Source organism: Microtus ochrogaster, linkage group LG3 (genome assembly GCF_000317375.1).
Source record: "Microtus ochrogaster isolate Prairie Vole_2 linkage group LG3, MicOch1.0, whole genome shotgun sequence".
In the NCBI taxonomy this organism is placed as follows: Eukaryota; Metazoa; Chordata; class Mammalia; order Rodentia; family Cricetidae; genus Microtus; species Microtus ochrogaster.
Window position 1 is genome coordinate 12575794 of NC_022029.1, and position 25974 is coordinate 12601767.

The 25974-nt window shown below is 39.2% G+C and overlaps 1 protein-coding gene across 3 annotated transcripts in view; it reads left to right on the top strand.

The window, feature by feature from the left end:
* Snca (synuclein alpha) overlaps positions 1 to 25211 on the top strand; it is a 102877-nt gene extending 77666 nt beyond the window's left edge. For all 3 annotated transcript variants that reach the window (XM_026786036.1, XM_013351283.2, XM_005360554.3), the window contains 2 exons: positions 23554 to 23637; positions 24629 to 25211. In XM_026786036.1, the coding sequence (XP_026641837.1) occupies positions 23554 to 23637; positions 24629 to 24661 (117 nt within the window). In that variant the 3' untranslated portion in view covers positions 24662 to 25211. The remainder of the gene's footprint in view (positions 1 to 23553; positions 23638 to 24628) is intronic.
* The last annotated feature ends 763 nt before the right edge of the window (positions 25212 to 25974 follow it).

The following is a 25974-nucleotide window of genomic DNA, read 5'->3' on the forward strand; positions in this document are numbered from 1 at the left end:
CCTGTCCTGGAACTAGCTCTTGTAGACCAGGCTGGTCTCAAACTCACAGAGATCCGCCTGCCTCTGCCTCCCAAGTGCTGGGATTAAAGGTGTGCGTCACCACCGCCTGGCTTTTTTTTTTTTCATAATCTTTATTCTTATCGGTTACAGAGGCTTATGTAATTTTTTATTGACTGATGATGTTATAGCAAATGTGTTTTAAAAATGGATAGATATGCTGTGTTTCTTTTCTAAAAACATAATTTGATATTAAAAGAAAAGTCTAGAGACAAACTATAATATATATACTCTACCACAGCCACTGCCTTTCAAATACATTCAATTTTACTTAGAGCAATTAAGATATAAAAATTCAAGTTCACTAACATTGCAAGAAAAAAAAAAAGAGCCTCCAAGTCCGTGTATTGATAGCGTTGAGCAGAATACACGGAGGTGAGACTAGATTCCCTACTGTCAAATTAGTTGCAGCTTTTCACTGTTGAGAGTCAAGTGAATGCTTACATGTACTGAGTCATTGAGTTCAAGGCAATTACAGGCAGATTAAGGCTGTGCTAAAAGGAAGCTGGTTAAAAGGCTGATGAAATTCCTGACGATACCAAGTTTACCTTAAATCACACAGCAATGTGCATCTTCACTTCTTGTCTACTTGGCAGCTGCTCTCTAGCTGCTGAGTAGCAAGCAGGTAAGGGGCAAGCAGTGAGTGGGTGCCTGAGAAGTCACTGAAACAGATTTGCATTTCTTCATAATCCTAGATGATGGTATAGAGATGGATCTGTAACTGCTATTCATCACTCTTTCCATCCCAGAGCCCGTCTACTTATCCTGAAAATCTTCAGACCTGATGGATTTGAGGATAAACATGGTATTAGCCCATTGTAAATGGTATCATTGGTCCTTAAGCTGCCCTTCAGGATCCCTTGTGATTTATTGCCTTTGAGAACTAAATGCTTTGGTCTGCTTAGCTGTCCTTGCAAAACTAGTTCCTATGAGGTAGGAAGAAATCATGCTGTTCTGTTCCCTTGACTGATGATCCTGGTTTTTGTGTCTGGGGTCTTTCAGATGGAGTATCAACAGTTCTTGTGCCTCACCCCTTGTGGATAGTAGGGTGATCATTGAAGCCAGGCTGGGAGCAGACACTCTTTCCTGAATTTCTCCCATAGATATTTGCACCATTGTGAGCACATGCATGTGCACGCACACCTATTTTCCAAATTCTCATCAAAAACAGCACATGAAATAGGAGGATGAGACAGGCCAAATTATATAAAGCTTATACAGAAAGACCACACTTTAATATAGATTTGATAAGCAAAGAGTCAAGCCATAACACAAAAGCAGAAGGTTTGAGGATGGTGCTGTTAGATTGTAGGGCTGACATATCCAAAGCAGAAAACATTTCCTGTATGAAGATTTAAAGGATTTGAGAATTTTGTGTCTTAATGGCATGAAATGAAAGAGGACAGAAAACTTGGAGAGAGTGAGGGAAAGAAGAGATGCAGGCTGGGGCGTAGGTGGATGAGTTCAGCTGTAGCGAGAAGATTTCATTCTGTGCATACACTTGTCGGTAATTTAGGAAGGAGATTACTATTGTCCAGCTCAAGACATGTCTTACTTATAATCAGATGTATTCCAGAAACAAAGAAACCTGGGCTGCAATACTGGGACGATAGTGGCAACCTGGGTCACAAATGTTTCTATGCATTTTAAGGATGTAAAAATCTCTTATTAGCTTGATTTATAAGTTTCTGTATGCCTGTGCTTATGATACTAACTTCTATTGGGGATCATTGTTAAAAATGGTTTCTACTTCTTTCCTCTTTACTTTCTTGGGATTCTGAAAGAAGAAATTATTCACAGTAGTCCTAAGTACTTTCAAGTGATTTTATGAATAGAAAGGCTGTAACTAGTTAGTTGATGGATTCCAAACCATCACTCAGAAGCACATGTATATTATGCATCCCCTTATTTTCATCCATTCTCTGGTTGATGGACATCCAGGCTTATTCCATTATCTAAGCTTGGGAGGAAAGGAGCCAATAGGAGGAAGAAAGGTACAGAGATAGCAATAGTGAAAGAAAGACAAATATCTCCTGTTTTCTCTCATATACATAGTCTAGATTCAAATATATTATGCTCTAAATGTGACATAGAAGGAGGAATATGTAGGAAGAAGACAGACACCAGCATGAGGAAGATAGCCAAGGGAAGGCTATAAGGGTGAATATAATCAAGCACAGTGATATCCATACATGAAAATACTATAAGAAAATCAATCATTTCACATACTAACTTAAACATTGTATTAAAAAAAATGAACTTGGAATTTCCCCAACTGAGGTAGGCCTCAAATCACCCAAGTTCTCAAAGCATTTGCTTTATTGGAATTTTGAAAGAGCCAGGAAACTTTTTAAATTGTTGAGGACATGCTGTATTTTGGGGTACAAAAAGAAGCTCCATTCCCTCCAGTAGTATGCAAGTTTGTATACACTTGGACCCTATTCTGTCTTTCCACCCATAGCATTCCTGTCCGCTAGCTCAATCTCCTCCTGACCTCCTTCTTACAGAGTTCTCCAAGCACACTGGGCTTTAGAGGATTCATTCATTTTATGTAATCCTCTCAGAAGACTGGGTCTATAATTACAGTCCACACTCAATACACCAGGCTTTTGCTTTATTTTTACCACAGGTTTCCTTTAAGCAGTGAGGCCAAGAGGTTTGTTCTAGTTGTGCCTCTCTCAAAACATTTCTCTTCCTCTCCACAAGTTTCAAACTAATTCACAAAGGAATATTGTGATGCGGATGCTACTGTCTGTGTTTCTTCCTGGAATAAGTGTTAATTGATCTCTTTGGGTCTATGTGTAGAAAAGACTGGGGAAGGAGGAAAGGTATTATCTGGGGAGTTCCTTTGTCCTCGGAGCAGAACAGAAAGATGCTGCTTATGAAAAGCTTTGCCTCTCCAGGGGTTCCATGCAGCTGGATTCTCCTTCAGCTGGAGAACTCGTGCCTTGTATGCTCTAAGACCATTTGACCAGAGGGTCAGCTGTTTCTTCTTGTTTCTTCTCTTGGCACACTTACCTGTATTCTTTAGAGAAAATTCTTGGAGGAAATGATGTGTTTATTCTGCAATCCTCAGAGGATATGATATGTTCAAATACAAAATGAAATGAGAGAGACAATGCAACTTCTAAAATCGTCTTACAGTGATGTCTCATGGGAGTGTACTATAAACCACGTGCCCAGGCTTAGCATCAGGAGCAATTACAGAGAGCACAGTTGTAGACCTGGAAAACAGCCTTCTTTAGCATTCACAGTCTGTGGAGCTTTTCTTACCTTCTTAGGTGACATTACAGTACTTACACAGTCTGTAGAGACTAAGAAGTCATTTTCTGAGGCTAAAACACTTTAAATTGCACAGATTATTAAGACTAAAAGAAGAAAATGATTTCACCATACTTCAGCTTTGTTCAGTGGTTGCTCTCACTGGAGCTGATGAATCATTTTTACAGAGCTATAGAATATTATTCCTACATAGAAGCAAAACCAACACATGTCAAAGAGGATGCCCAACTGTTTAGTGGGCTGGTGAGCAATCAAAACAATGCATCGTAGGATGTGAAATTAGTTGACCAATGGGCAGAGATGATTAGCATCACCATTACCAGGGGGTGAGCTTATTCTTTCTACTGCAGAGTGTTACCAGTCAGTTATGTGACTGTGAGGTGTCAGGGCACTTGTCAAATAGTTACTAACAAAGTCAAATACAGGCATAAGAGAAAAAGAAAGTTCACTTAACAGACATGTATCAGGATGAGAGAAATACCTCAGTCAGTAAAATTCTTGCCCCTCACAACACAAAGGTCCTCAGTTTGAGCCCCAGTGTGAAGCACAGAGAGGTAGATTCGTGTGGATCCCTGGTCAGCCAGCTTAGCCTCATCAGACAGTCTCTGGCTAAAAAGAGAAACAAGTTGGATAAATCCTGAGAAGTGATACTCAAGGCTGTCCTATGACTTTCCCCAAAATGCATGTGCATGTTCACACACAGAAAAAAAAAAATAGACAAAATCAAAAAGGAAAATGGAGGACATGCTGCTGTTCTTTAGTTCTAATCTCTATTTTCTCATGAAAATGAACACTAAGAAAATGACAAAAATAAAGAAACACTCAGGGCCCCAGACCTGCCTCTCAGAAAGCAAGCCCTCCACTAGTGAGGTCTAAATGTGCTGCTTACCTACCTACATTTTAACCGTATATAATGTGGATAGAGTTGCCCATTTGGACCATTGTGGAAGAGGTATTCCCGTTTCCAATATCCAAATTCTACAGAAGCAATGTGAGAGCGCCAGTATTACAACAAATCATGCGTTCAGTCTGTTTTCCTCTCCCTAAATATTTAGTAGAAGTTTGTAAGAGGATGTATTTGTCTCTGAGGAATGTGGCAACATTTAAAATTAAATCCAGAGAGAACTTGAGACTGAAGAATAAATGGAATGAATATATGTGTGTGTGTGTGTGTGTGTGTGTGTGTGTGTGTGTGTGTGTGTGTATGTGTAAAATTTGTGCACATTCATTTGTGTACAAATCAATATAATGTTCCCAGCTACCCATTACACTCTCCTTGTCGCACTGGAAAGTTCATCAGGCATACTGTGAATGAACTCAATGACACTTTCAATTATTTTGAAAGTACAAGGATTTTCCCATTTTCTTGGGATTTCAGACCACAAGGTAAAGACAGGCAAGTGGTTTCAGCCATGCTGATATGTTCACTTCCTAAATGTGAAGTCACATGTGAGTGTGCTCTTAGAGGCACAGAGGCCTGGTAGCTCGAGACCAGTCACAGTTCCAATCCCCTCTGCTGTAACTGGGAGCTCCGGGTTAACCATCTGTGGTGTGTGCCTGAACCTGGAGCAGACATACTAAGACAGACATAAAGTTGCTAGTGTGCACCTGACAAGGAACAAATCTTCAAAAAAAAAGCAATGGCAACATAAGTGCTCTGACTTACAGCTTCATTCATTGTTAAGATGCTGATGATTTAAGCCTGTCCATGTAAATCATCTTTCGGTAATTTTGAGAAACTTTGTCTCCTAGTAATGTTAGAAGCTATATCCATAAAGTCTCACCAACATGACTGCCTAAACATGAGCTCAGCAAGATATGATTAACAAGAGATATGATTAAGTGGAGAGAAGCTCAGCAAGGACAAGAGATATGATTAAGTGGAGAGAAAAAAAGCTCATGAGATCTCAAACCTTTGCAAAGAAGTACAGGCAACTAAGAAATTCTCATAGTATAAGAAATGGTCTTCTCGAGAGAAGCATATACCAGTTGACTAATACCAGACAGCCCTGGAAAAAATATAAAGCTATATAGAGTAAGAAAGTTATATTTAAGAATATGTGTACAAACATGCATATAAACAGCCCTTACTTAAAAAAGATGTCATGAATTTGAAAGAGAGCAAATAGGGGCATATGGGAGGGCTTATAGGGAGGAAAGGGAAGGGGAAATGGTCGAATTATATTATAATCTCAAAATACAAAAGAAAACACAATAAATGAAAGGTCATCATCAAACAGCATGCATATTTGCCCTTTGATATAAAAAGTCCTACCTCCTAAGGGTAGTAATTCCTTTCTTATCTGAGTTTAAATTTCAGCCACAAAACACTGAGAGTTCGCTGTTTGGAAAACAGTTAAATTCTCTCACATACTTGTGCTTCTCATTTTCAGTTTGCAGGTTTTACTTGGCATTGAGGAAAGAACTATAAAATGTACAGATGGGAGGATGTCATGCCCTTGCTTTTAGATATTCACCATCCTGTAGGCCTAAAGGCTTTTCACCTACACCAGAGCTCTTCGGAGTGGTGGGATATGTAGGAGGGTACTCCAGGGAGCACACGGGGATAGAGCTAATTGCAGAGCACCGGGGCTGGCTGTTGGTTACCACCTGCACACCTAAGGAGGGGGAACGCCATCAGGCTATGCCTCTCACACACCTTCTTTTCTAGGGTCATGTCTGCCAGCCTTAGCACAGGTAGTTAGGACAACTGGTGACAAAAGTGAGCTCAGATGTATTCCTCAGTTGGCGTGTTTTGCTTATGGTGTTACAGTAACACAGGCAGCCTTGGGGGGAAAAAAGTCTATGGAAAACATGTTTTAATTGCCTTTTCCCATCACCACATCAGCCCCAGAGAGCCCTTGGGTAGAGGAAGACCTGTCTCCTACTGGTCCTTCCAATTCTCAGCTTCCTCACGGTTCCACTGTGTTTTCACACCTGACGGTGGTGATGTAGTGTAAAGACACCTTTAGCCTCTTGATGACAGCCAGCACCTGCTTCACATGTCCGTGCTAATTTAAATAAATCAGCCCGAAAAGTATATTAGAAGCCATGAAAGGCGTGTGAATTTCAAACTGATCTCCTTTTTAAAATGTGTAAAAGTTCAATTGTAAAGGCTCATTCTGGAAGATTCTTCTGTTTCCTTCCTCACCACCTGCCTTTTCTCTGAAGCTCTGTGTGAGAAACTTAGCTGAGAAGCAGCCTTTTTTTTTTCTTAATGTTTTTTCCACCTCTGTTGGAAATAAAAGACTAAAAATAAAATGCTTTAAAATGCAGAGCAGCAACCTGTCCCCAATGAAACTCTCTTAATTAATGTGGTGACCTATGCAGAGAGAAGGGACAGCTGTAGAGTCCCCCAGTAATTACCCAACCAAAGCTTCAGATAATGACAGGAGGGAGGTTTTGAAGACATGAGACATCCTGAGAAACTTGACCTTCCATGTGGATTTAGGCCTTCTATTGTTAAAATCTTTTCATTTGTGTTGGTGTTTGTACTTGACAAATTCTGCTGTGTGTCAGAAACTCAAATACTACTGAAGTCTCTGTGGGGAGATTTCAATACAAAATCAAAATGGCTCTTAACGTGCTGGAAATTAGAGGATCCATTAAAAATAAAGTGCTCATGTAGAAATGAATAATGTGGGGAAGAAAAATAAGATGCCCAGTGCAGTAAGTTGAGAACTGTTTGGAAAAGTTGATATTAGACAGCAGTGTGTTGCCTCCTAACATGCTGCATTCCTAAGGACAGGATATTTTAATGCTCCAGTGATGGACAATGTTAGAAATATCTTGCTGAGCTACTGTATTCAAATTCCCATTAGCTAAATTTCCCTGAAATTCATAATTGGTAGTCCAAATAAATTTTAGTTTTGCGTCTCTGCAGTTTAAAAAGAAATAGAATCTGTGGCCTTCAGATGACTTTCTGGACTTCATACATTCAGTCACTCTGAAACCACCTAAAGGTATATGCTTTTATTTCTAAATCTTTTTTTTTAAAAAAAAAAAAAAACCTTTCTAAGTGACCCTGTCTGACTTGAATTATGGCATTGTCTCCAAAAAAATAATAAACGCTTTCTCCATGTGCCTCAAGATGAGTGTGTAAAATCACCTTAGAGACCGGGTTTGTTCTCTAATCTAGATATCCTCTGTGTCCTTCAAGCAAGAAGGAGCATTTGGCTTTGTATTGAGTAGTCATAGTGTTAACTGTAACCACAGACTGAGCTGTGTTTTCAAAGCTCCTTATGTTCCTTCTGTGACAGATATGCAGCAGATTACAAGTCGGACGGTGTGTATGTGCTATGTAACTAGCACTCTCTTCCTGTCCTGTGCTATCCTGGCTTGGCTAGACCTTTCTTGTGGGTGCTTTCTTCTCTTCATTAGTGTGTGTTCACTGAGAAAGGTTAGTCACCCTTTCTCCCAGAGGTAGAAGACATTTAATGAGAGAGCCTGAGACAAGAACAACACTCACCGTGCAAAGCAGGTGAACTGATAGTGATAGAGAGATTTGGAAGCAATACATGAGAAGGTTCATTTTAAATACTTTTTAAAAATGGCTGTTCTTCTGTATGTGACAAAAAAAAATATAAGATATGTCAGCTAGTTGCAGCAGTTCGCTGACTCATCCAGTACATATTTTGTTTGAGGATGAAGAAAATAAAAGGGAAATTCTAAGTTTTCCCAATCAGTCTCTCATTGACGTTTTGGAAACCCCCATTTTGTAGGTATGTTGATGCTATGCATATCAGGTACTCTGTCAGACCACAGTCTATTAGAACAATGACAGTGATCTCACTTAGTAACCAGTGACACTCCATTATATCAAGCTATCTCTTGACTGAACTCATTTCTGTGGTGTTCATGCTTGTTCCATAGAAATTATAGATTCAAGTCATCTTGGGACAAGGCAGCAAGCCATGGGGTAAGAAGTAAATAAAAGTATACAGAAGTAGAGAAAGATAAAAGCCCAGAGGCAAAAGATAGGTGAAATAATTTAAGAAAAGCTGGCTAGAAACAAACGAAGCTAAGGTTGGGCATTCCTAGAAAAGAATAAGCCTCCAGTGTGTTTATCTGGGATCCAGGTGGCAGCCCTCCCCCCCCCAACAGCAAAGAGGCAAAAGAGTAAAAGAGCTAAGAGTAAAATGCCACCAACTGCATGTCTCCCTTTATGAGGATATTAGGAAAATGTTCAGCGTTGGAGGATGGAAGGGGTTTCTTCTCCTGAGGAGAAAGGCAGATGTGAGTGAGCATCCTTAATCAGAAGGTGTGTTGTAGTCACTTCGCATTTATATAAAGAGTGCCACCTCCCTGAGCTCTAGAGTTCTCTTCTATTATAAAGCCAGTTATTGAGTGTTGGTTTCTCTTCCTGTGGGAACTGGGAAGTTTCCTGAGGCTTTGGGAAGTCTGTGAAAGAAGGACCATGCCCTGCCTACTGTTTCCTTCACAAACAATGAGGTCACTTATCTCAGGCTCAAAACTATTTTGTATTTTTTTCAATATCTATAATATTGATATTGACAAATATATTAAATTGCAAGTAGGAAAAAATTGAGACTATCAATAGCTTTTAAGCAATCATTGCTAATTTTGAAAGATCACAGCTATTATATTTTCACTATTAATACCCAAGCTTCCCAACATCTCTCCTGGGGATTTTGCTGCCAGCTCACATGATCTTCATATTATGCAACCATTCTGCAGCTCACAGGCAAGGTGTATTTACTGGAACAAATTTTACCCTTATAGCCTCCACTCAAAGCGCAGTGGTTAGTCAATATGCAAACCCTGTTGGCAAGTATTAAGGGTCCCTATCTGTCTTCAATTGCAATTTTCCATGTGGACAGAATAACTTTCCTACTACCATGTTTTGTTCATATTTTTTCCAAACTCTGTTTTTCCAGGCATCAACCAAAATATTCAGATATAATACTAGTGTTTTTGGGAGTAATTGCTCCTCATTTTAAACATCTTATTTTTACCTCTAACTGTCCTAAATCATGTTTACAGACTACTGTTTTATCAACCTTTACATATCTTTTATTTTTTCAAAATTTTAAATGGTTTGAGGTGAAACCATATATCAGTATATATTCTGCAATTATTGGCATCATTCACGGTATATATGAGAATATTTCTATAGTTAATTCCTCTTTCTTCTGAAGAGCCTGATAGGTTTATATTTGCAGGAACATTACAGTTTTAGTGGTATAAATCATGGATCCTATCACTGAATTAGACTATAGAGAAATAACATTTTTCTATTTCAATATATAAAAAATTTGAAGCCTTTACTAATACATACAAATATCATAAAGTGTTGTAAGGAGGCTGCTTGTTCATTTCCTGACTACCCAGACTACTAAAATCATCACACAGAAACTATATTATTTAAATTACTGATGGCCCCATTAGATCTATCTTCATATTTGCTAACTTTTACATCTTAATTTAATCCATCTCCATTAATCTGTGCATCACCACGAGATTGTGGCCTACCAGCAAAATTTCAGCATGTCTGTCTACAGTGGTGTGGCTCCATGGCTTCTTTACGACTCCACCTTCTTTCTCCCAGCATTCGGTTTAGTTTTTCCCTACCTAGCTAAGTTCTGCCTTGTTATAGGCTAAAGCTAGATTTCTTTATTCTTTAATGGGAATCACAGCATACAGAGAGGAGTCCCACATCAACAAAGTCCCTATGATTTGACCAGTTCTTCAAATAAAGTAACATTAAGTCTACAGTTACAGAAGTTGTATAACATCTTAAACACAAGATAGGTCAATGTTTTTAGAGACTAGTGAGCGTGCCAATCACCATCATAGCCAGTAACATTGTGTAATAATTATTGTTTCTGCTCTAAGATCTCAGCTGTCTTTGCTTATGTCTCAGTTGTGAAAGTTTCATAGGCAGCACACTAGGGCATATATGAGGTTGAACCCAGGGACTCCAAAGAAAAGGTCAAGCTTTTCATAGAGTTATTATCCTGCTTTCCACAAGAGATGCTTGCTTCCTTAGCAGCATCATATGCATTAACGGGATCCTGCTTATCCTCTAGTACTGAGGCTGAAGATGTGTCCCACCTTCTCAGTGGTCCCTTGTAAGCCTTGCTCCTGCTGCTATGAGTCAGCCAGTGTGAAGGATGCTGAGAGCTCTGTGCTCTCAACTGTTGTTTTGTTGGTCTCCCATTGAATGCTTCTTACCCATGTGCAGGACTTCAGCATCTCTTACTATAGTCTGGATCCACATTCCTGGTCAGCTAAGAGGTGAGGATAGCCCAGGGCCCATGTGCCAGTTTGTAAGACTGAGGTTGCTTAGAGACTCAAATGCAAGTGATGAAAAATAGACAAAGTTTCTCTTATTAAAATAAAGTTTGCTTAAACTTTAGTCTAAGAGAAAAAAATAGGTATAGCTTGATAATTTAAAAATAATGAGTATTCATTAATGAAATATGTGTGTTGGGCCTCTTGAGGACTGGACATGAGGCCTAGTGAAACTTCCTGAGTCTAGCTCTTGTTTGGAGACCTGTCTCTGGCTATAACTTCCACATAGGAAGTGACTCAGCACAACCTGACCTCAGCCTGCCTCTGCCCAGGCACCACTAACGTGGCAGGATATTATTGGCCCTTGTTCCTTGCTCTGCCTCGGCCCATCCCAGACTTCCCACCTCCTATCTCAGCCTATATAAATTCCTGCCTAATACAATTAAAGAGATCCTGCTTTGACAGACTCCCTACTCAGTGAGTGTGTTTATCCCTGGTGGCCAGGGAGGGAGGTCTGAGTCATTGATACTCACCATCCTGTTCAGCCACAGGGAACCCCGCCCTTTCTGCTTAAAAACCTGGCAGATTGGTGATGCATGTGAGGAAAGGAAGAATCGCTGATGGTCCAGTCACTATGCCGTTGAGTGTACCCACATTAAATATGGAGCAGCCCAATTTTAAATAAAATCCTGCCCTCAGCCAAGCCTGTAAGAAGGCCAGCATGTTCCCACCTGAATCTTTGCCTGCTGGCCTTTGGGAGGCTGGATCTAAGGGACCAGGTGGAACACAAACTCATGATGACTTTACCTTGTACAAGGTGGCCGCATTTGGCCTGGCAGTGGGCATCATCCTCCGACTGTAGCTCTGGGCCACCCTTTTTGGACCCCCGCTCTCTGGGGGCCTGATCCCAGAATCCAAATGGGGTGGGGGCTCTCCCTCCCGACATCCTCTACTCAGCAGCTTAAGCTTGGGTGTGTTCGGAACCTAAATACCAGACTGGAGGCAGAGTCCCAGGTTCATCCTCCCCACATCCTGGCACCAGAAGCCGAAGGCTCAAGATGGCGCCTCCTCCACCAGCTGCCAACCCTTTCAAGACCATAAAATGTGAGGCTAGCTTGGAACATGTGCTGTTGCTGCTCAGGGATTCCTATCTTTTTTTTTATTTTGATAAATAAAAATTTTCTTTATTAACATATGCTATTTAATATATGCAAAGATGTTAAGTGTACTAAGAGCCTCAGATGGTGTCTTGAGCAATTCTTTTTATTTTAAATTATTTTTTTATTAAAAATTTCCGCCTCCTCCCCGCCTCCCTTTTTCCTCCCCCTCCCCCCACTCCTCACGCCCTGCTCCCCTCCCCCTCCTTCTCCAGTCCAAAGAGCAGTCAGGGTTCCCTGCCCTGTGGGCAGTCTAAGGTCCTCCCCGCTCCATCCAGGTCTAGGAAGGTGAGCATCCAAACAGGCTAGGCTCCCACAAAGCCAGTACATGCAGTAGGACCAAAAACTAGTGCCATTGTCCTTGGCTTCTCAGCAGCCGTCATTGTCCACCATATTCAGAGAGTCCGGTTTTATCCCATGCTTTTTTTGGGTCTCTGTCTGTATCTCCATCCATCGCCAGATGTAGGTTCTATGGTGATATGCAAGATATTCATTAGTATGTCTATAGGATCGGGCCAATTCAGGCTCTCTCTCCTCATCTGCCCAAGGAGCTAGTTGGGGACATCTCTCTGGACCCCTGGGAACCCTTCTAGAGTCAAGGCTCTTGACAACCCTAAAATGGCTCCCTTAATTAAGATATATACTTCCCTGCTCCCATATCCATCCTTCCATTATCCCAACCATCGCATTCCCCCAAGCTCTCCCCATCCTCCCCTTCTCACTTGTCCCTCCCCATCACCCCTTTCCCCCATCCCACCCCATCCCCCAGTTCCCAATTTTTTCTTGTCTACTTCCAATATCCATGAGGATAACTATATGTTTTCCTTTGGGTTCACCTTCTTCTACGATCGCGAATTATAGGCTCAATGTCCTTTATTTATGGTTAAAAACCAATTATGAGTGAGTACATCCCATGTTCATCTTTTTGGGTCTGGGTTACCTCACTCAGGATAGTGTTTTCTATTTCCATCCATCCAAAGGACACTGTCATTAAGACAAAAAGGCAACCCACTGACTGGGAGAAGATCTTCACCAACCCTGCAACAGACAAAGCTCTGATCTCCAAAATATATAAAGAACTCAAGAAACTAGACTTTAAAATGCTAATTAACCCAATGAAAAAATGGGGCACTGAACTGAACAGAGAAAACAAAAGAAGTTCAAATGGCCAAAAGACACTTAAGGGCATGCTCAACCTCCTTAGCCATCAGGGAAATGCAAATCAAAACAACTTTGAGAGACCGGTTTTATCCCAGGCTTTTTCAGACCCAGGCCAGCTGGCCTTGGTGAGTTCCCAATAGAACATCCCCATTGTCTCAGTATGTGGGTTCACCCCTTGCGGTCCTTAGTTCCTTGCTCATGCTCTCTCTCCTTCTGCTCCTGATTTGGACCTTGAGAATTATGTCCGGTGCTCCAATGTGGGTCTCTGTCTCTGTCTCCTTTCATCGCCTGATGAAGGTTAATATTCAGGAGGATGCCTATATGTTTTTCTTTTGGTTCTCCTTATTTAGCTTCTCTAGGACACCCTAAGTGCTCTTCGGGCTGAGGAGGGAGGGGGACTTGATTGGGGGAGGGAAATGGGAGGCGGTGGCAGGGAAGAGACGGAAATCTTTAATAAATAAATAAATTTAAAAAAATGACAAAAAAAGAAAAAAAACAACTTTGAGATACCATCTTACACCTGTCAGAATGGCTAAAATCAAAAACACCAATGATAGCCTTTGCTGGAGAGGATGTGGAGGAAGGGGTACACTCATCCATTGCTGGTGGGAATGCAAACTTGTGCAACCACTATGGAAAGCAGTGTGGCGGTTTCTCAGGAAATTTGGGATCAACCTACCCCTGGACCCAGCAACACCACTCTTGGGAATATATCCAAAAGATGCCCTATCATACAACAAAAGTATTTGTTCAACTGTGTTCATGGCAGCATTATTTGTAATAGCCAGAACCTGGAAACAGCCTAGATGCCCTTCAATGGAAGAATGGATGAAGAAAGTATGGAATATATACATATTAGAGTACTACTCAGAGGTAAAAAACAATGACTTCTTGAATTTTGCATGCAAATGGATGGAAATAGGGCTTCCTATCTTAAATCCAGGTGTAGCTTGGGATTACCACTCATGGAGCCAAAGCAAGGGTGCTGGTACCTGGCTGTCATGACCCAAAAGTGAGGGCAAGCCCAGGGTCAAGAGGGTCAAAGAACAGCACTATCACCACACACGAGTGCCTGCAGTCGCTAAGCATAATCTTGGAGATGTGTACATGGTCTTCATAAAAGAGTGCCTACAGCTGCTACTCACAGTCTTGGAGATGTGTACATTGTCCTCACACAGACACTCTGTGTCTGTGGGAAACTGTGAGTTCCTGTTGCATATTCCATAAAAGGCGATCTAAAAAAACCAAATTAAGAAAGATCCACGAGCAGCAGTGGATTTACTTATTGAGAGTTTAATAATGTAAATAAACTAGAAATAATGGATTCTTTAAAAGTAATTAAGAGACTACAAAGAAACACTTAGTGCCTTATTATAAGGAAAGGAAAAACAACATCAGTTGTGATGAGGAGCTAATCTTTCCTTTCTCTTCAGAACTATGTGAATAAATAAGCCAACTAAACATGATGACCAAATGTGGCATCTGCCCAGTGGGCTTACTGAAGATCATTTTACCCCATTGTAATAATCAAAGTGGACAGAATGCAGGGGCTTAAGAGAGATTAGCATCTTCAGGGCTCAGCCACGCTTTGTTCCTTGTCAGCATGGGAGAAGGAATATAATTCAAACTAGTCTGGAAGTTTGTAGTGTCAGGACCTCCAACAAAATAGCTTACCACAGATTCAGAAAATAATGTTGCCTGAGTAGGGTTCTTCATTAGAAGAAACCTGTTCACTGTCCTCTAGACAAAAAAATAAATAAATAAATATAAAAAAATAAAAAGCTAAGCTATCTGATTTTGTCCTTGGCAAAACATCAAAGACACACATTCAATTTCCTTAGCAGTTGTCTGAGACTATTATTCCTGTGACAGATAGTAACAAGCTTTAATTAATACCAGAGATAGTTAAGGTATTTAATAAAATGTTTTACCTTTTCAGAAATTAATTATCCCTTGTTCATGGAGACTGGCTTAATGTTTTATTGTGAAGTTTTTATTTACAAGAGACTTTATAAAAATACAACATATTAATTAAGAGGGTGAGCTTTAGAACAAGGATGCAATATTTTTAAGGTCTTTGGAATATGTCCAGACCCTGGTGAAACACCAAGAAAAGTCTGTTTGATACTGTTGCTCATTAATAAGTAAGATGGACAAGAAAACATTTTAGTAACTTTTTCTTTCAATTATCTTTCTTTCCTTATTTAATTAATATATTAATTTGTGAGCAATCAAGTCTCACTATATATATGGAACTTACTCTGTTGCCCAGATTGGGTTGAAATCCTTGGAAATTCTGTTTTAATTCTCCACGCGCTGGTATTACAGGTGCTACACTTCCTGCCTAAGGAGTACCCTTACCCATCAACTTTCTTTTTTTTTTTTTTTGAAAACTGTTTAGTATTTATTTGATCAAATCTTTTATATTTATATTCCAAAAGTCCTTCAGAAGTCATTGTAATGAGAACATCAAGCATTCACAAAACTGGAGAGAATAGTCTATTCTAATTCAGCAATTATTAGCACTATGCTGTATCCCCCTTTCCCCCTTTCCCTTTCTTCTTATTTATCTCTACCCTCCATTTCTTTCTGTTATGGTTTGGATACTAAATGTTTCCTACAGGATTGTGTTCTTGACCCTTTGGTCTCCAGCTGGTGTTACTGTTGGGAAAAGCATGAAACCTATTGGGCATGTGGTTTAGATGACAAAATGCAAAGTCACAGGGACAGTATTTATGATTATAGGCTGGCTCTGAGTCTAGCCTGAGTTATTGCTTCCCAGTCTGCCAAGACTTAAGCAAGCAAACCCACACTCCCGATCTTGTGGACATAGCTCCTGACTTCCTCACCACAATGGACTTCACCTTCTCAGAACTGTGAGACAAAAGAAGTCCTTTATCTTTTGAATTGCTTCTTTCACAGACACCCCACATTCCTGGCATGTACTGGTTAAAAAGTTCCTTTTTAGCACTGATCTGTTCAGACATGGTTAGATATTTCCAGAACAAGTCTAAGTTAAAATAAAAACAAAACAAATAAACAAAAATAAAAACAGGGAAGGGGATAGTGGTCATTGCCACCATGTGACAATATTTAATTATGGGAGAAGTTTCAAGTCCTTTTGAAGTAGTTTGTTATGATTAGTGAGGAACTAGCTCCTTCATTCCTCTGGTCCCACGGAGATATTGCATAGCATCGTCAGTCTGAGAGGCAGGGGCCCAGTGAGGAACTTATCTTTCTAGACCTTAGGCTTGTTAGACTTCCCTTGGTCTCTGCTCAAATTCCTGCTACAGCTTGATAAGGAAAACACAGCCTTGTTATGCTCTTTGAGGTTTCTTGATTTTATTCTTGCTGATGTCTAAGCTTCCATGGTCTGCTTCAGAACCCCTGCTTCATAACTCCTGTCCATCCTTTGCAGCTTGTTTTGCCAGAAGAGTTTCCTGCCAGTCACGGATATCTATTCTATCTATCTATCTATCTATCTATCTATCTATCTATCTATCTATCTATCTATCTATCTATCTATCTATCTATCATCTATCTATGATAGATAGAATGTCTGTTATTTGTTTGGTTAAAGCAAACACCTCTGCCTTGGCTTGTTCAAGTCTTAATGTTTCCTATTTTTTTTTCCTCTAAGATCTTCAGCATTCACTAAGGTCACCTAAAATAAAAACAGTGATCCTGTTTCATAATTGCAGCAAAGTCTACCTTATTATTCAGTTGTGGATTTCAGGATCTCCTTTTGAAGACCAGTAGACTTGCAAAGAGAATGTGGCTGATTCTGCGTGCACTGCACAGCCAGTCTGCCTCAGCTCAGCCTCGACCCAGCCTACACGAACTCTGATGATGTCTTACACCTGCCCTAACCAGGGGTTTATTGTTATGAGTCCAATCCATACAAATTTAAACTAATAGTACAAATCTCAAGTAAATCTTTAAATATATAGAATAATACTTTGCCTCAACAGTCCCCAAACATGAAAAAATACAGCTTATTCTTGGGATTCCATTGTGTGTTAAGATTTTCAAGCAGGTTGTATTCTACTAGCAGGAATGAAAGCTGGCAGTTGTTGCCATGCTGTGCAGTGTCATTAGCTGAGTCAGCTAATGACATGGTTGTGCACTCAATATGGCATGCCCTACACCGCTTACCAAAGAAAATGTGGATTAAGATAGCAGCCTACCTCCTGGAAACCCTACTTAAAAAAGCTTTTGCACAGATACCTTCTTAGTGTGTCAAGTGTTTTATGCAACTGGTTTTCAATAATTGATAAAAAGCATTTACAAAGATTCCTCAAGCGTATTTACTATATTATCTTGGTTTTTCCTCTGCTCCCAAACCTTTTAAACAATGAGATAAGCAAGTGTTCATTTTTTTCTCCATATTGTTCTATCTGTCTGAGAGGATTGCTGAGACTAAATTAGTGTGCCAGAAGGGAAGAAGACAAGAAAGTGAGAAATGAGCTATTGGCCTTCCAATATAGAACATGTACAATGGGAACCTGAGTACATATTGTCTCTATGGAGGATTAGAATCTCCACGAATGTCCCTCAAATTGATAGATTTACATTCATAATCTCAAAACCCTTTTTGTAGGTGTGAGCTCAGGACAGTGTGTTTGCTGCCTGGCTTATCAGTGCTCCCCAACTTTGCTATTTCCACATGACACATGTAGTTGATGGCATAGCAGTTGACTGAGATTTCATTGAGAAAATCTGGTTAAATGCAATAAGTGAGGGCAGATTAGTCACTATGTTAGTAAATTAGCCTTTCAGATGAATCAGGAACCACACATCTTCAGTCAGCTTTATGTTTTATCATTTGTTGTTCTTGTTAAAATCAGGCTATACTTGTGTTTTCATTAAATTTAATAGTAGTAGATATCAAAGTCAGGGAAAAAACTCAACCAGTGAACTCTATGGTTGCATTTTATGTGTTTATTAATATAGGATGCAGGCATGTGGATAGAAGTTTTTCTCTGCCTGGTTATGTACAAGTGAAAAGACAACCCAAGGGTGTTGTTTTTCAGGTGCCAGGAAGACAAAGCCCTGGCAGAGAGACTCGGAACTCACTGAGTAGACTAGGTGGACTGGTCAGCGAGCTCCAGAGATCAGCTTCTCACAGCCTCACCTCAGGCCCACCACTAAGCTCCCGTGTACCCTACCCAGAGATTACAAGCACAAGCTACTCAACTCAGATCTTCATGCTTCGAAAGGAAATTTATTCATTGAGCCGTTTCCTCCTAGTCTCCTGCTCTTCTCATATCAAACAAAGGCTTTCCAAGCTCTAAATTGTTGATCATGGTAAACATCCATGCCACGGCAAAACTGACAGCAAAAATAGCTGGATACATGTAATATAACTTACGCTTATTTTTGAACAGGTTTTTCGTTCTTGCAACTTCACTTTTTACTGTGTACATAAAATACATGGTTCTCTGTTGACTCCCCATCAGAGACTTTACCAGCTGGGAGGAGTAGATGGGAGGTAGGGAGGAAGCCAGAGGTGGTTGGAGGAGAGAGGGGAGGGAAAACTGTGATTGCTGTGTAAAATGAAATAAAAAAATAAATTGGAAAAATAAGAAAACATGGCTATTTGTCTTAGCAAAATTTACTTTTTAATTTATATGTATGTGGGCTTACCTATATAAGAAGTGGAATATATGGTTATATAAATATTTTTCAATTAGATTTGACTATTTTATACACACACACACACACACACACACACACACACACACACCCCTCCTAATTACTCTTTCTCTAACAGTCTCTTATTTCCCTCTCATCCCGTTTAAGACCTTACTCCTACCATGGCCACGAGCCCCTCTCTCAACAAGGCATTTAGGTTTTGTTTTAAGCTCAGTTGATTTAATCAGGCCTGTTTATGTGAACATTTAGCTGGAACTGTCCACTAGTATATAGTGGAATCATTAGTGGGTATAAAACTGAAGGAAGCAATTTACCCTTTCCCAAAAGTAATTAGTACATAGTTCCGCAGTGAGAGGTAGGGTCATCTGAGCCCTTCTTGTAGCTAGCCTTACTGTTGACAGGCTCATTTCTATGCATATTCAGAGCAGGCACCTGCAGCTGCTATGAGTTCATGATTGAAATTCCTTTGTTTTGCCAAGGAAATAGCATGTCACTGCCCTTTGCTTTTTTTTCTTGTTCTTTCTGTCAACACTTCTTCAATGTGCACTGATCTTTGAAGTGGATGATATAAATATATTATTGTAGGTTGATCACCAATACACAGTGCCATTTGTAGCTATGCATCTGTACATTCACCACTGTTCACTGGACAGAGAGGCTTCTCTGATTAAGACTGAAAGTAGTAGCATTTGTTTAAGAGCATAAATATATATATTTAGAGGCAACTTGATACTAGGTCAATTTGCTAAACAACACTATTCAGTATTTCCCAAGGAGCTATGATATCTCCTGTTAAGATTTTATTTTTTGTCATGTTTATAATACTAGACATGCATTCTTTCATTTGGAGTAAGATTCTAATTCAACCAGAGAGCAATGGGTTACCTCCCGACCAGCGGTGCCACTATTGTGCTTGGAAGATTGGACTCGTAGATCATAGAATAAGAAAAAAAAAAAACATTGATGTCCTTTTACTTCCAGCATCTTGCATAGCACCTTCTAAGACCATGAAAGCTAGCCAACAGGGAGGAGTCTTCCATCTCAGATCCAGTTTGACTTCCCCCAATACTGCATCCAAGGTGTGTAGTGTATTTAGGAATAGAGTATTACCTACTTGTGGCAGACAGCAAAGAAGATAGAAAGAGCTGGTATTGTTTGAATTTTATGGGGTCTCTGTGATCAACAACTCATAAGAAACTATCCCACCCTTGGCATTTGATGTTTGGATTAATAGCCCATGGCTTCTGAGAGAAATTTTGCTCAGTCATGTATATATCTATGCTATTTTCATCTGAAACAGAGTTTCATATTAGAAACATTTAACAAACTAGTATATGTGCTTATTAACCTTTACCCTATAATGTCAAATTTCTTTCTTTAAATTTTTTCCTTTGTCTGATGACTGTTGTTTTCTAATCTTTATGATATGCTTATTGAGCAAATATGCTGCTTCCTTTATTCATGGGGCTGATTAACATTGCCTGGCGTTATAATAAAATAGTGGTTATATCCAAAACCTATCTTAGTCTAAAAGCAGTGGGGCCAGATCTTGATCTGCCACTTTTAAGTGTTATAGATATAGATGATGGATAATTGATTAACCCTTACTATTGAAAATATCACTATGTATTGTTGTATGTATGTATGTATGTATGTATGCATGTATGTATGTATGTATGTACACTCTCTATGCATTCTTTCAGAAACCACAACTGTTCATTACCCTCCATAAACTTTGGAGTCAGAACATCTTTTATTTTATAATATTCACACTGACAGACTGGTAGCAAGTATATTGTTCTGTTCTTATACTAAATGTCACTGTGTAGGTTACAAATGATTGCTTACAGTGGTCAGTAATTTTCAAGATCAGTTGGAAATCCTTGTCAGTTCTGGTCTTAACTTCTTACTTCTGTGCATAACCCATGTTTTCTATGTTGTTACTTTGCTACCAAGAATTTTCCTATTCAGAATCTTCTGTGGCACACTTCAGTGAAGTGTGCAAGCTAAGAGGAAGTAAGATGTAAGCTATACATGGGAACCAGGTAGGATGCAAGCTATACATGGGGAGACAGTTAGAATACAGGCTATGCATTGGGGCATGAGGGCCAGGTAGGATGGAAGCTATGTATAGGAATACCAGGAAGGACAAAAGAAAAATACTAGAAACTAGGAATATGCAAGATATACATGAGGATCAGGTAGGTTGCAAGCCACACACTGGAGGCCAGGCATGTTGGAAGCATTCATTAAGGGCCAAGAGGATTCAAGCTATGCAGTAAGGGCCAGACAGAATACAACCTAGGCATGGGGGTCCAGGTGGGAGGAAAGCTGTGCATTTAAGGCAGCGTAAAATGCAGGATGAGTATTAAGGGTCAAATAGGATGCAATATAGACATTAAGGGCCAGGAAGCAAGTGTGTTATTCATTAGAGGTCTAGATAGGATACAAGCTATGCGTGTGGATCCAGGTGGTACTGCAGCATAGATCTCTCTGAAAAAGAGGAGGCACAATATAAAATAGCCTTTTCCCAAGATTTTGACAATGGCTGCAGTAACAATGGCTGATATTAGAATGTCTTTTGCATGACCACTTCATCTGTACCAATACCTTGCTCTATCTTTGCCCTTTGGCTGTTGTTTAACACATTCAGGTGATCCATCAGAATGTTTTATAAAGACATTCTTGCTTTTTATTTAAACAAATACTTTGTTTTGTTCTTTGTGGAGGGTATATATTTATACCATAAAAAGATATAATACTCCCTTGAAGAATATTCACAGATAAACTATGGAAACATGTCTGTGACTTTACTTTTATTATTGAAATTATGGTTCCTTGATGATTTCTGAAACCCTTGCCTACATTTTTTGAATTTCTTAAAAAAATAAAAAAATCTGTGATAATGATAATTACTCATGAATTTGTGAAATATGGTATTACCTTTGAATTTTACTCAATCAATTTTTAGTACAAGAAAAAATTACACTCAGAAACATATAAACTATATTTTTAAAATATAACTCATTATTATTCATTCACAATTTGGTTGATATTATATTTAAAATTAACAAGGATGGGTTTTAATTTATTGTAGTACATGACAAGCAACATCCAGTTGTTTCCTGGCTGAACTTCAAAGTGAAAACAATTACCCCTTCATAGATGGGGACAGTCACATCCAATGGTACCCTCCCTCTTCTCTTACCCATGTAGGATCACTTCTTTTATGAGTGTCAGCAGTCCCCAAGATTGGTCTGCCATTTGTCTCATCCAGTTTATAACATAAGTCTCACAGATTACATTATAAATGCACAGATCTGGTGGTTCATCATATTTCCTGTCTCTAAAAGGCATTAGCATATCAATCAGAGGAGTCGATGGTATTAGTTGCTTCTTAGAGTTGTATACAAGTAAAAAGGATCTCTCTGCTTTCTTCTCTTACTAAAGCTAGTTGATGCTGAGGAGTAGTATGGGAAACATGTCCCGGGTCACAAAATATTGATAATCGAGTGTGTCTAGAATGGTAATGTGCATCTTATGACCAAATCCTGGTGCTGAACAACAAAAACTTGGATTTTTATATTACAGTATTTTGTATTGTGAAAGTAATATCTTGCCACACATTTTGAAGTGAGGTGTTTTGGGAATGGTTTGTATTTTATTTAACGTATAAACAAATTGGACACTCTGGATTTTTAAATGGAGATTGGTGATGTCCATGAAGCAGGAAAGGATGATCTATAAGCTATTCTCTCCAACTGCCAAAAGCATGATCTTCAGAGTCTGGTGTTGCTTGACTGTCAACCATTGTCTCTTCCCTCCCGTACTGGCCTTGTCATGTCTATGATAAAAGCAGGGGGAGTTTTAACATTTACACAACAATATAGTCCACGTAAACTGAACATCCTTTGACATCTTCAAGTGAGCCTGTTTAGACTCTGGTTGCATTTTTACTTGTTGAATTTTACTGAACTCTATAATTTAATAATTGTTTTGCTGGAACAAATGGGAAGGAACAAAAGATTTTTGATGGAGAATACAAATAAGCTGCGTCGCGATGGGCTAGATGTTAGGGTGTCTGCATTTATGGAGAGATAATCTGAAAAACTGTTTCAATCATGTCTTTGGTTTTATAACTGCAATTATGAATAATTTCAGACTTTGTGTTTTAGAAGAGAACTTATTTCCTTGCCAGCATTTAAAAATAAATTATGAGGGCTGGAGATATGGCTCAGTAGTTAAAAACACAGGTTCTTCCAGAGGCTCCAGTCCTAGCACCCATATGAAGGATCACAGCTGTCTGTATAGCTCCAGTTCCAAGGAATATGATGCTTTCTTCTTGTCTCTATGAGTACCGGCATGCACACAGTGAACAGAAATGCATGCAGGGTAAACACTGATACACATAAAATAAAATAAAAATAATTTTTAAGTAAATTATAAACAATATATACTTAGCCTTAGAAAATTTAGGGGAAAATAAATAATAATTTGTCTATATATATTTATTTTACTGTTTTGGAGCTTTTCAACTTTTGCATTCAAATGCTAATGGGTTCTGTTCAAAAATGCTGTTCTGATAAACATTACACCATAGCCAAGATCTCATTATTAGAAAATTAACATATGTTTTATAATAATTTTGAATATATTACGATTATTTTGCTCATCATTATCCATTGATTATAAACCACTGTGTTACTATCACATTGCTCTTATAACGAGAATTTATGGACTTTAGCTTTGGCAACTTCCTAGTCACCTGGGTAAAAACCTGGTACTCTTCAGATTGGTAACCCATGTTTGAACAGTTTTACCATAGGTGTGGTACCATTAGAATTCCATAGATAGTACTAAAGTGGGAAACTCTGACAATACTCCATTGAACATCTCATAAATGTGTCCGATATGATTTTATTCAAACTATGTTTCAATAGTTAGAATGATTTCTCGTTGTGTTTTGCATTTCTCTCTTTGACTGTAGGGTGAAGAAGGGTACCCACAAGAAGGAATTCTGGAAGACATGCCTGTGGATCCTAGCAGTGAGGCTTATGAAATGCCTTCAGAGGTAAATGGTCTATATACAGAAAACTAAGAAAAGTAGTTGAGATGTTTAATTTAGGTCATACCAAATTTAGTATCACCAAAATCCAATGGCTATCAGATCTCCCCCATATTAGGGTCTGGGTAGTTCAATCAAGAAAAGATTTCAGAGGAACTGATTTTGATCTGTGTGGGAGAGTATGGGAGATAAGATAGATCAAAATCAGAATAGAATATTCTAGCACAAGAGACTACCAGAAACGGCAGATGGAAGTGTCTGAGGAACAGTGAGTGTACAGTTATTAATCATGCTTAGAAAACAGAAATATGACAGATTAAAATGGAAGACATAATTAAGGTTAAGGAAAAACTATAGAGCACCAAGATAACTTTGTCAGTTAAGTTTATATTTGTTTAAAACAAGACAAAACAAAACAAAAAACAGGTGTTTAAAGATGTGTAGTTTAACAGCAGAATCTTGATGTAATTGGAATTATTCTTGAGGAAGGGTACCTAATCTAGCTAGTTATGCCTACTGTTGGTGTGAGTGTTTATCCACATTTAGCCAGGTGGCTTAGGTTTTAGAATAAGGTAAAGAAATCATTAAAGCGGGCCATGAAGTGGCGTTTCCTAATGGGAGAGAGAAATGCGCCTTGTCTCTAAGCATTGCCACTTCTGAGAACAAGAGTCTCTGAGCTCAGGAAGAAGTTCCATGCAGTTGATCTTGGTGCTCACAGCTTGCAGTTCTCCAGAAGGCTAGGTAATTCACACTGTCGGACGAGACCACAAATCAAATAACACACATGGAATTAGGCCTAATAAGCTAACCCTGACAACTCCCATAATTTATAGATGACAGATATGAACAAACAAATACATGTGGGTGACAGAAACATTCCAAATACTGTTCTGAGGGTTTTATCTGGTGGGAGGTGGGCCCTTCTCTCGTGTGAAGTAGACTCTTGATAGCTGTGACTTTCACAGACAAGCCATTCTCTCTTTCTCTCTGATGATAGGAAGGATACCAAGACTATGAGCCCGAAGCCTAAGAGGGCCTTGAGACCCAGTGTCCTGAGATCTCCGGCCACTGTCCCATGGCGTACAAGTGCTCAGTTCCAATGTGCCCATTCATGACGTTTTCTCAAAGCTGTACAGTGTGTTTCAAAGTCTTCCATCAGCAGTGATTGACGTCCTGTACCTGCCCCTCAGCATCCCGGTGCTTCCCTCTCACTACAGTGAATACATGGTAGCAGGGTCCTGTGTGCTGTGGATCTCGTGGCTTCAAACCTAAAATGTTAGAAGAAAATTAAAACACCTAAGTGACTACCACTTATTTCTAAACCTTCACTATTTTTGTTGCTGTTCTTGAGAAGTTGTGACTTGCTACCTTATAAGAGTTTTAGGTGTCCTTAATGATTCTTTCTGTCTAAGAATGATGTATTGTGAAATTTGTTAATAATATATTTTAAAATATGTGAGCATGAAACTATGCACCTATAAATATTAATTATGAATTTTACAGTTTTGTGATGTGTTTTATTAACTTGTGTTTGTACATAAATGGTGAAAACTAAAATAAAGTATCATCTCATTGCAAAATTACTCTTTTCCATGTCACTTTAGTAATGAAATCGTGCTTATCAGGGACATAAAACTGGAAATGACAACTGACACAAAGAACCTGAATTTAAAGTCTTAAACACGATCTTTAGAAATGGAGAGGAGTGAGAGATGGAACATTCACCTACGGGAGGAGCTCCCCAGTGTAGCTGCCCAGAGCCAGGTCTGATCAGTGCTGCTGCTCTGAGTTCTGGCTGCACTGAGAAACAGTTCAGTGACACTAAAAAGTGTGAGTGACAGTGCAACCTCCCTTTTACATACTCATAAGACACACTAGCATATCAAAGCCCCACCCCTGAAACCACTGAACGTGGAGTTTCTTGCATACCCATACCTAAAAGGCCTCAGTTAGCAGATTGGCATATATGATACCTCAGCAGTTACGGGAACACAAAAGCAAAATGGAACAAAAAGAAATGTTGTTTTGTAAATACAGAGGCTTGAGAATTTTTTTTTTTTTAGGAAAAGTTTCCTTCAAGAGAATTAATTATTTTCCCATGAGTGTAGAAAAAAAACTTGACAATTTTTGAAAACGTATTTAATCCATCTTTCTAGTTATTAAGGAGGAAAAAAAGCATAGCCATGGTGAAAGCCATTTGTAGGTGGTAAAATTTCAGTAAAGAGTATTGTGGTTTATATATGATGATGAGTACTTTGATGCATGGGGACTGACAGGAAAGGAAGGGGAAGTAGAGGCCATAAAGACAGCACCACAGTTGAGAACACACAACTACAATGTGTT